Source organism: Polypterus senegalus, chromosome 5 (genome assembly GCF_016835505.1).
Source record: "Polypterus senegalus isolate Bchr_013 chromosome 5, ASM1683550v1, whole genome shotgun sequence".
Lineage (NCBI taxonomy): Eukaryota > Metazoa > Chordata > Cladistia > Polypteriformes > Polypteridae > Polypterus > Polypterus senegalus.
Window position 1 is genome coordinate 73,203,978 of NC_053158.1, and position 12,268 is coordinate 73,216,245.

General features: G+C 35.1%; 1 protein-coding gene across 2 annotated transcripts in view; it reads left to right on the top strand.

Annotated features, from left to right (window-relative positions):
- LOC120530360 (lethal(3)malignant brain tumor-like protein 4) overlaps window positions 1-12,268 on the top strand; it is a 478,825-nt gene that overhangs the window by 202,355 nt on the left and 264,202 nt on the right. For both annotated transcript variants that reach the window (XM_039754804.1, XM_039754805.1), the window contains one exon: window positions 6,006-6,120. In XM_039754804.1, coding sequence (XP_039610738.1) covers window positions 6,006-6,120 — 115 coding nt within the window. The remainder of the gene's footprint in view (window positions 1-6,005; window positions 6,121-12,268) is intronic.

The following is a 12,268-nucleotide window of genomic DNA, read 5'->3' on the forward strand; positions in this document are numbered from 1 at the left end:
GGAAACAAACTGCCTCTGTGACAGCCCACATTACACATCATTACATATTAACTTCCGGCTTCCACAGAGTTGAGATCAGTAGTATATGTAATTGATTGATTTATTGATTATAATTTGTGGGAGCCAGAATTCTAGCTGGGTTGTAGGGGATCAAATACTTATTTCACTCAATGACATGCAAATCAATTTATACATTTTATGGTATGTGGTTTTTCTGGATTTTTGGTTAATATTCCGTCTCTCTCCATTAAAATGAAACTATCACTAATATTATCAGATTGCTTATTTATTTGTGAATAAACTATCAAATTCAACAGGGGATCAAATAATTATTTCCCCCACTGTATGTACTGTATTATATATATATATATATATATTCTTTGTAATTAATAAAATATGTAAGTGTTAGATACAAGAGGCTAAATGTTTCCTTAAGGGGACTTTGGTTGTGAGGCATTTGCATGGAATATGACAACTAAACTTGGTACAATGATAGTTGACAGATTACGCACAAAGGGAAATCGATTTCAGGATATATTTCTATGTTTTGTTTAGTTGATATTGGTATAAACAAAGGTAGTTTAGCATTTACTCATCAGAAGGGAAAGGCATGGCCACGAATTTTTACATATAAAAGGTAGATATTATGCCATGTATTTGAACTGTTAACTAATATATGTACATTCAAACTCTAAAAGTGTTGTAGCAGTGTTTAATGAGAGTTCAACCTTATAAAAATAATGATGGAAACCCTCCTTCAGTACATTAACACATTGTTACACACAAGTTTGAAAACACAGAAAGCAACCATAAATTTTAGTAGTCTATTCATCCATCCTAACCCAGGTCCTTCTCCTTGAGATTCCCATCTTTGGAGTCCACAAAAATGCTATCCATGCTCATCATAAAGAGTAGCATTATTATTGTTGAGCAGCTTAAACATCCTTTCATAATTGCACTGACTGGAACTTTACAATTCTTGATATCCTCTTATCTTTCGGCCATGGACAGTCAGTTGTCTACAATTGTGAGTTTAGTTTCCTGAAGCAGCCTACTGGTAACAACAGTTTTGTACTTGTTTCACTTCTTTATAAAATCTAATTCATTTGCAAGTATAACCTCATTTTACATTATTATGTTTGTGCTGTTATTGAAAAATCTGTCTTTGGTGCACATCTCCTAAATGTCTGGAATGTTCTTCCAACTCGATACTTAAAAAAAACTATATTGTAACTTCTAGGTGTTCAGCTGGCGGAAAGAAATGGAAATAGCTAATTATGCTCCTGGACCTTGATAATTTTAAATTTATTGATATAAAGAGGCAGTATATAGTATTATACTAACAATAATCATAATCAAGGAGATAGCCTGCAAAGACATTCTTCACCCATCAAGATTTATACAGGCCACTAGAAGTCCTGAAACTGCTCCTTAGAGCCCACAATCACAAGCACAACGTGAGTGAATTAAGCCAGTTTAACTAACAAACAAAAGTTATAAAAAAGGTTAAGTTAAAAAAGACAAGAAACTTAAATAATATGTTTCTAACAATTTAAAAAAAGGACTTGGAAAGAACTGATATCTTGTCCGCTCCGATTCTGTCCATTTCCATAGCACTTAAGCCATAAGAAGACAGGCAGGATTATAAGCAAGTAACACAAAAGTTATTATGGGCAGCTACTACTTTAATTTAAAAATATGAATTTTGTGGATGCAGTGCAACCAGATGCAACAAGATAAAGAGACTTGAAATGATTTCATACTTTGAAGGATCCCTCACTCTGAAGATTCTCTGTAATTCTCACTAATTATATGTTTAATCATGTGCTTGTGCTGATTATCAAATCACCTTGAACAAAACTCCTGAGAATTGGCTTCAGAGTATTAAGGTCATACAGGTCAAAAAAGACCCCTAATTATTCTCTGTGTCGCAAGGGTTGCTAACAGGTGTTCACAGCAAGTTTTTTTTTTTTCCTTTTTCAGGGCTTAACCACTATCGCCTTTCCAAGTCAGTCCTTCCTAATGTCAGCAAAAGAATATACTGTATAACCCAGTGGATGTTTGGAGTAGAGCTTAATTCAATTTGACAGTAACATTTATAAGCTTTTATGGAGTCTTGTCCTGTTCAAATGTCCTTTTTCAGATAACTTGGTGAGATAAGGACAAGACATGAATTGCTGAGATGCTTTACTGTGGTGCCCTATAATAGCCAATACAATATTCTGACCATATGTTTAATTTAATATTGTATGTGAAAAGTAGGAAAAAAGATTTTGATGAAAAAACAATTTATAAACTGTTTATAATTACTTTCGAGGTCACATTGGTGGTTCTTAATTTGTGTTTTTTAGCTACACAACAAAATCAAACTATGCTACTAATTACTAGAAAAGAACTGATCAGTTAATGCTATTCATCTATTGTCAAAACTTTTAAAATCCAAAGTTAGGGTTGCACACATCAACCTTTTAAAGGTAAGGGTTATGTAACAGTGTACTGTACATAAACTGGAGACATAACAATTATGTGATACTTTGCTTTTTTGATAGTAGAAATTAGTGTAATACGCAGATTGGAGAAAGCCCCTCCTCACTGAGGCAGTCTCCACCCAGAAAATGCCACAACTCTGTAATGTCTCAAACACTGGACACATTAAGGCTTCTTGTCTCTATCTCTCTCTTATATATGTATATATACTGTGTGTATATATATATATATATATATATATATATATATATATATATATATATATATATATATATATATATATATATATATATATATATATATATATATATATATATATATATGTATATATATATATATATATGTATATATATATATATGTATATATGTATATACTGTATATACACAGTGGAACCTCGGTTTGCGAGCATAATTCATTCCGGAAAGTCCAAAGCACTTGTATATCAAAGTGAATTTCCCCATAAGAAATAATGGAAACTCAGATGATTCGTTCCACAACCCAAAACAATTCATATAAAAATGATTAATACAAAATATAAAGTAAAAATACATAAAACAAATTAACGTGCACTTTACCTTTAAAAAGAATCATGGCTGGTGTAAGTAAGTTTCTAAACTCTTGTGGGATTCCACCCAACGAGACGACATGCGGAAGAGTGTCCCAAAGCAATCGCAGTCTCACAGCGCTGTAGCGGATCGCCCTATAAGCGTATCCAAAAATAATCGCGGACATTCAGATGGAGGATAGGAGACGATTGCCCTCAAGAGGAGAGAGAGAGAGAAAGAGAGAGAGACACGCGCTAGAGAGATAAGGAGAGAGAAAGAGAGACGTGCACGAGCAAGTGAGAGATGCACGCTAGAGAGAAGAACCATCAGCTCAGTTGTGATCACATGATGCTGAGCAGACAAAGTGTATCCATACTACTCGTATTGCAAGACATCGCTCATTTATCAAGTCAAAAATTATTAAAAAATTTATCTCGTCTTGCAAAACACTCGTAAACCAAGTTACTCGCAGACTGAGGTTCCACTGTATGTGTATTGTGTGTGTATATATATATATATATATATATATATAGAGATATATACAGTATAGAGAAAGAAGTATATATAAAATATATAATAAATATAAGTATATAGAAATATATATAAAACCCTAAGCCACGCTTTAAGTCTGTTTTATTGTAAAACCTACATATATATGTTTGGTATCTTTATTTTCAGAATGTATCTAACTTTAATGTGATGTTGATAGATTTTCAAATTCTTATTCCGTTTTTAAGTTCAAAACTAAAAAATATCAAGAACTCATGTCCCGCAAGATGAGAATTCATGCCAAGAGATTTAACCACACCCGGGGCTGGAAATAAATGACAAAGAGTAGGACAGCTGCTGTATAGGCTTTTAAATACTTGAAGCGCCTTGCAAGATGCAGATCCCGTGGCATAGTAGCAGCAAGCCAGAAGCTGATTGAGCAAAGAGGAGGTAAAATAAACTGTATTTGTTTCCCATTGTTTCACCGTTTCAGAGGAGCGACCATGTCTCCTTGGGGTGTGTTTAGCCCCCCTCTTCACAACACACGTGGCAGAGACGTGAAGTGACTGGCGAGCAAAGTGAGCTGCGGTGAACCCCTACTCTTTAAATATAGTGTTATCTAAATGTATGAAAAAGACAAAAATAAGCATTTCTATGAAATTACTTTTGTTATGAAAAATCTTTAGTCTTTAAGCTGTAACATTAATAAATTAACTTGAGCCAAAACAAAGTATGAAAAATATTTGGAATTAATTCTGCCAAAGAATTTTAAACTTGCTACGGTGGGTTGGTACCCTGCCCAGGATTGGTTCCTGCCTTGTGCCCTGTGTTGGCTGGGATTGGCTCCAGCAGACCCCCGTGATGGATGGAATTTTAAACTTGTGTGTAGTTTACATTTGTGTGTTTTAAAAAAATAAAAAAAAAAATCAGAACAGCCAGGCATATTTTGTAAATTTTCCACTTTTATAGAAATTCACCAGATACACAGAGAATTCATGATACATATTTACAAAAATTCTAGAGTTAAAATGCAAAACATGTTTAGTATATTTATTAACTTAAATTGTATACTATATGCTGTATGTATGTGCATACATAAAAAAGTATATTTTTCTGCGCTATTTTTCTGTTTTAGTCAATGTAATTTACAATTATAGGCGCTGTAATAGTTTTAATGTTTTTCCTCTGTCATCTTTAAGTATAATTTTATCAAGGTGATTGACACCATTAGTTAATGAGAGTCATTGGAGTGCTGTTAAAATAAAAAAACAATAAATGTTCTTAGTCTTTACCTACTGCTTACTGCACCTGGCTAAATATTCATATTAGCTAATTGAGTAAATATTTTGTTTGGAAAACTTAACAAGTAATTTTTTGTGCTGTGGTTTTACTTATTATCTACTAACTTTTGTTTTTATTTTGCTTGTTTAATGTAGCTACAATGACTAAGACATTGATTAGGTTTATTGATTGAACTTATTGTTTAGTGGTTATTCTAAAACCATAAAACTCTAAATAGTAAATTACATTTGCAATGTTAATTGTAAAATAAAAATAAAAAATGCTTTTCTCACTGGAATAAAAAACTCCCAAGCTTTCCTGCATCCTGATCCATATTCTTGAGACTTTAGTCAATATATATCTTATATTACAATTGCATATTCCAGTTCTACACATTTCCATGGTTTGTCCCTTGTTCCATTAGGTTGCTGAATCCATTCTTTGTATGTGCATGATATCCAGCTTTACGTCAAGCCATGTCCTAATTGCTTATCAAATACAGGCAAAGTCAATTCTGCTGAGAAAGATTTCTGTGATTGTGTGATTATTAATCATCTGAAATTAGCAGTTAAACATAACTAAATCCTGTAGATCATTCAACAGTGGCTTGATTCCTTCTTGCCAGTGTTCATCTACTGTAAACATTTTCCATCATCCACTGTGCCAAACCTTGGAGGTTTGCTTGGTGACACTCAGAATTTTCAAAGTTACATCTTTGTATATCTTTCTACCACTTGACAGAAAATTGATAGAGCCTGACCTTCACTTTCCTCTTTTAATGCAGAAATATTCAGCCATCGCCTTTCCACTGCCTTACTGAATTTCACTATTAAGTGCTCTTCTTGTTTAAATTATCTGTTCTGCTTAACAATTTAACAAAATGCACCTACTAGAGTACTAACACCTTACCTCATCAGTTATCTACCTTGATAAACAAGGAATGAACCTACAGATTTTTTTATATGTAACATTAACATATAATAGGTAATTGATAACAAGTTCTTAAAAAATAAATTTCACAGTAGAAGCAGAGAGAAGTATTTATTTTGAAATGCATTTAAGAAGCATTTTCAAAAGGCATTTTAGAGCAAGATGGCGCTAAATACTTTTTTAATTAAAGTCAGTCAAGGTAAATTTTCAATTAAAGCATATGAAAAACATATAACACACTGTAACTGTAATGCATTCTCTCTTTCCAATAGATTCACTTTGATGGCTGGAGTTCCAAGTATGATTATTGGGTTGACTCAGACACTCCTGACATTCATCCAGCTGGCTGGTGCCAAAGGACTGGTCACCCATTAGAACCACCTCTTCGTAAGTATCTACTGTTTACAAGTCGAGTCGTTGTCTTCTTCCTTCGGCTGCTCCCATTAGGGGTCGCAACAGTGGATCATCTTCTTCCATATCTTTCTGTTCTCTGCATCTTGTTCTGTTACACCCATCACCTGCTTGTCCTCTCTCACCACATCCATAAACCTTCTCTTAGGCCTTCCTCTTTTTCTCTTGCCTGGCAGCTCTATCCTTAGCATCCTTCTTTCAATATACTCAGCATCTCTCCTCTGTACATTTCCAAACCAACACAATCTTGCCCCTCTGACTTTGTCTTCCACCCTTTTATTTATACACATGTATTCTATCTTGTTCCTACTAACCTTCATTCCTCTCCTTTCTAGAGCATATCTTCACCTCTCCAGGGTCTCCTCTACCTTCTCCCTACTATCGCTACAGATCACAATGTCATCAGCAAACATCATAGTCCACGGGGACTCCTGTCTAATCTACTGTTTACAAGTATTGTTCTCATCTTGTCCAACAAAGCATATATATTTAAAACAATACATTTACAGAGAAGTATCCAAAATGTAAAATGTATAGTGAAACCTATTAGTTTTGTTGTATCATTTGGCAAGACTGTCATTAGGCGTGCCGTCATTAATGAAACAAACAATGTAATCTCATTAAGGATTAGCTTTAATTTCATTGACTATTGTGTATACTGAATAAGTTAAATTGCCCTCCATCCTGATTATTTGAAGTGTATTTTTTTTCTATAGCTGTTCTTAAATTTTTTTTTTTTCATCAAATTCATTATTTGTTCATCTGATTATTACGTTTACCTACTTAAACTAATTTTAGGGTTACCCTGTGGAGGAGCCCAGTGTGAGGCAACAGTGATAGCCACTAAAGCCCCATGCCAGCTGATATTTTGTGAAATTGTGTACTTTATATATTTGTGTTTTTGTTTTTGTAATTAATGCATATTATGTGCTACCCAGTTCTTGATTGATTCCTAAATTCTTAAATGTGCTCAAAATTAGCAATGCGGAATAAATATCATATTGGTATTGGCCAATAATAAAGTAAAATAAAATTAAATATCACTATTTTTTCAGATATGTAAGAGCAATATGATGACCCATTATTATAGCTACATCAAATACTTACTGAGGATTGTGCAAGTTGCAGAATACTTTTTTGGTGAAGTGGTTCTAAATAAATTGTTATTTTTCACCATTAATGCCAGTGACAACAGAATAGCAGTATGCAGCACTTATTTTGCAAATGTTTTTGTGGCAGCATTAATATAAAATTATAATGTAGTAAATATAATTGTCATCTTAAAGGGCATCACTTGGAGAAGTACACAGATGACCTTTAAAGCTAAAGCTAAAACCAGCATTGTCAGCACCATGGTCTGCTGTTTCTTTCTTTACAGTGTCATTTGACAAAGTTAGCATATTCAGTCAAAATGCTCTGAAAATAGAAGATTATTATCATGGTGTTCATAGTTGCAGAATGCTGTGCCTCTTTTTAAATCAGCTATGTTCATATGTATTATTTTTTGTTTGGTGATTCCTCTTAAACTGAGCTAATAGGCAAAGGTGACAAAATAAAATGTGAACCTTATTTAAACAGCGTCTGTTTACTAAAGAATATGTTTAAACAGAAACTTGTTTGTTCTTTGTATATAAACAACATAAAATGACAATTGTAGAACATAATGAATATCAGCATCAGATCTGGTATATGTGGCACAGAAAAGTATTATAGTACTGACCCACAATTCTCATATTGGTGTACCTATAGTCAGAATCCCATGTGCTACATCAACAGGTGGGAATGGAGAATACAAATTGTAATGTTTTAAATGCCCAAAAACTATTTACTGGCCTGAAGATTTCCAAAAGGTGTACATCCTACATTCAGTAAGATATAATCAGGGATTTTATTTGTATCTTTACTGCTTTTCATTACAGCATTGTTTGCTGTGATTCAAGAATGCTGTAATTCTAAGCATCAATGAACATCATTTATTTAAAATGACTGTAAATAATATTGCATTTTAATAGGAGATCTGAAACCCATACTTCTAAGTAATTAGTTAATGTCAGTTTAAATGATGTGAAGATAGAATCTGCAGTTTTTAAAAATGAACAAAGTCTTGATGAGCATGAGCATTGTTGTTGCTCATAATATTCATCTTGGCAATGATTATTTCACATTCAGTTGTTGATTGCATGCAGTATAAATAAGAAAAACAAGGTGAGAAATTTAGAGATCTCAGCATTTTTTACATAATTTAATAGGGCACGGTGTATCAGTTAGTATCAGCAATTCAAGCAGGGGTATTTCTAGACCTTCCCTCCGACTGCTTTTTCTTTTAGTATCATTATGACAGACTATGACTGTGAGAGGAAAGTGTGAATGACCAATCCTGGTATTGGTGAGAAGGACGACAGCCTGCTGTGTGCTTATTTAAGCACTTTGTGCTCTTTTTCTGAAATGGGCAAAATATAGTTTACATAGCTCTGTAAGAAAAGCAAGCGAACCTTTGAAATACATGCATCATCTATGCAAACAAATCAAAACTCAGTGCCTAGGAAAGTAACGGCATACACCATCTGACAAAAATAGTTTTACTATTCATAAGTTTGTCTTTCAGCAAAAGTAATAACTATTCATTTCTGCTATTGAAAAACTCCATTAATTTCCAAACACTTAAAGTAAGCAATGAATAAATCAATAAACCACTGATGAGAGCATATAATATCAGGATTATGCACTAGACATGAATCGGTTGTGGATGAGGCACCATCTTATTGCCTGCTGTAATCTTACACACTCCCAAATTCAGTCTCAATGGATTTTTTACTTTTTTTATTTGCTTCAAATTAACCTGACCTGCTCATCTATGTTAGAGAGAAGGAATTAGGGTAGAAGTACTTGTTGAAAACCCCAGGCAGAAAGAGAATGTGTAAACTTCACACAGACAGTGACCGAGTGATTTTAACCCAGTATCTGAATCTGTGAGGTAGCTGTGTCAACCACTGTGCCACCGTTATGGAATTTGTATTAAAAAATATTAATTATTAAAATGCAGTTTCTGGGAATATTTTGGGCACAATCTAAAATTCTTATTTTCTCACATGTTACAAGTAGGCCAGCATGGTGTTACAGTGGGTAGCGCTGCTGCCTCGCAGTTAGGAGACCCAAGTTTGCATGTTCTCCCTGTGTCTGCATGGGTTTCCTCTGGGTGCTCCGGTTTCCTCCCACAGTCCAAAGACATGCAGGTTAGGTGCATTGGTGATTCTAAATTGTTCCTAGTATGTGCTTGGTGTGTGTGTGTGAGTATGTGCGTGCCATGCGGTGGGCTGGCACACTGCCCGGGGTTTGTTTCCTGCCTTGCACCCTGTGTTGGCTGGGATTGGCTCCAGAAGACCCCCGTGACCCTGTAGTTAGGATATAGCGGGTTGGATAATGGATGGATGGATGTTACAAGTGTGAAATGAAAATAATAGCAGTTATAGAGGTTAGTTAAGACACCTGCAGACTCAAAAATATATTTTGGCTTTATATTTTTTGACAGTGCTTTTGGGTTATAAGTGAGTTATCTGTGATCAGAGAAGTAATTAGAATACAGATTCAATAATGATTTAAAATGTACAAGGTGGTTAGAAATCAGTGACAACAAAGTGCAATATTATAAAATTGTATTAAAGTGAATGCTGTTTCACCTTTCCTACACATGGTGGCCCATTTAATAAGGAGGAAACATGATGCAAAGCTGTATTTTTTTTTTTTTTTACTTATATTTGATATAGTTTACTGAATTTGCTTTAAACAGATTGCTTTTGCTATATTTTTTAATATATGTATTATATTATCTATTTCAGAGTGAAGTAGGTTGACAAAGTATACACATAAAGGATGCACATACTGTACATATGATGTGCACAAAGAATTGTTGGTTCTTGAGCTGATCACTCATCTGAGTGTAATTTAGGATCATACTAGTGATGTAGTAATGTTAGCTTCTTATTTGCTGCTTCTTGGTCACAGCACATATGAATTTTTTTTTTTTACATTTTATCCATCCATCCTCTTCCGCTTATCCGAAGTCGGGTCGCGGGGGCAGCAGCTTAAGCAGAGAGGCCCAGACTTCCCTCTCCCCGGCCACTTCTTCCAGCTCTTCCGGGAGAATCCCAAGGCATTCCCAGGCCAGCCAGGAGACATAGACCTTCAACGTGTCCTGGGTCTTACCCGGGGCCTCCTCACTGTTGGACGTGCCCAGAACACCTCACCAGGGAGGTGTCCAGGAGGCATCCTGATCAGATGCCCGAGCCACCTCATCTGACTCCTCTCGATGTGGAGGAGCAGCGGCTCTACTCTGAGCCCCTCCCGGATGACTGAGCTTCTCACCCTAACTTTAAGGGAAAGCCCAGACACCCTGCGGAGGAAACTCATTTCAGCCGCTTGTATTCGCGATCTCATTCTTTTGGTCACAACCCATAGTTCATGACCATAGGTGAGGGTAGGAAGGTAGATTGACTGGTAAATTGAGAGTTTTGCATTACGGCTCAGCTCCTTTTTCACCACAACAGACCGATGCAGAGCCCGCATCACTGCGGATGCTGCACTGATCCGCCTGTTGATCTCACGCTCCATTCTTCCCTCACTCGTGAACAAGACCCCGAGATACTTAAACTCCTCCACTTGGGGCAGGATATCTCCCCCAACCCTGAGAGGGCACTCCACCCTTTTCCGGCTGAGGACCATGGTCTCGGATTTGGAGGTGCTGATTCTCATCCCAGCTTTTTACATATTAAAAGTTCTAAATATTGTAATAGAATAACGTATTTGCTGGTGGTGGTGCTAGTTAGGAACTCATTCATCAGATGGGAATAAAATTACAAATGAACTTGCAACATGCATTGAAAAGCAAATTAAAATGAAAAACTATCTGTGCCACCTTACACATTTTTGATCAATAAATCTGCATTTGGCTTGTTGCAGAGTGATTCTGCATCCCCACAGTCATCAGGATGAAATTCTATTTGCTGCAATCTGTTGCTTATGCACTCTCAGATATATTTGTTATGAAATAAACTTTTTTGTATTGTATTCATGCATAGCTCAGGCTAAGTGTAGGTTGGACAAACCAGCATTTAAATTATACCCTTTAGCATTTTAGTATGTAGATGTGGTTATTGTAAGTTAATCTGTAAAAATGAGAAGTGTGATTATTGTGAGTCTAATTGATAATACTATTGTACTGGTATGTATCTTAGTTCTTGTTTTTTACAATATCATTGTATTTTCCAAATTATTATTTTTCATATATAGAGTGGTTGTAGTGGTGGTTTGTTTAGCCAAGGTAACTGTCTTTGCAAAGTACATGATTGTAGGGTTGTGGCTTGAATGAATCATCTGGTCCTACTTTCATTAATGATAGTTATTCAGATGCACTCTTACAGTCGCAATAAGATGCCAAATTAAAAAATAATAGAAGTATTTAAAGGTACATATGCCAGTAGAGGCATTTGCCCTTTTCTCAGTTGTAGAATAGACATGTTGTCTTGTACTGAGTGTCAGTCAAATAAATTTCTGTCCTCAGGACTGTACCTTTTTCTCCAATAAATAGGATACAATAATTTCTTGTTTATGTCCTCATTTTTAAACTGAAAGACACTGAGCCTGAACTTTCTTACAATATTATTCCTGATAGTATGACAGTTTAAAAAAATACAGTTGAATGTCTTGAAAGTTAAGGGTTTGAAAAGAACGATCAACGATACCAGGACTTTAGCAGTAGTCAGGCTTAGAGTTTAATGAAAGGGTATTTTATTCATACTTTTCACACTAATAACTAGCTGTTTCCAATAATTATAATACATAATAATAAAGCAATAAGGGTAAATCAAAAATTAAAGTCAATTTCAAAATTATGCAGTATCAAAATTATGCAGAAACTGCAACAGATAGAAGCTGATGCAATATAACACATTTGCAGTGGCTCATGGGTAGTTGAAACATGCACAGTGCAGCACTCTGCCATTAGTCTAATTGAAGCCGAGGTTAAATGAAAATGGATGTTCTGCTGTGGGATTGCAGTGCTGAAACCTGCTGAAATTCACTGAAGGATGTTGGCCTGTGAAAATCAGTAAGCTGTTTACACAAGCTT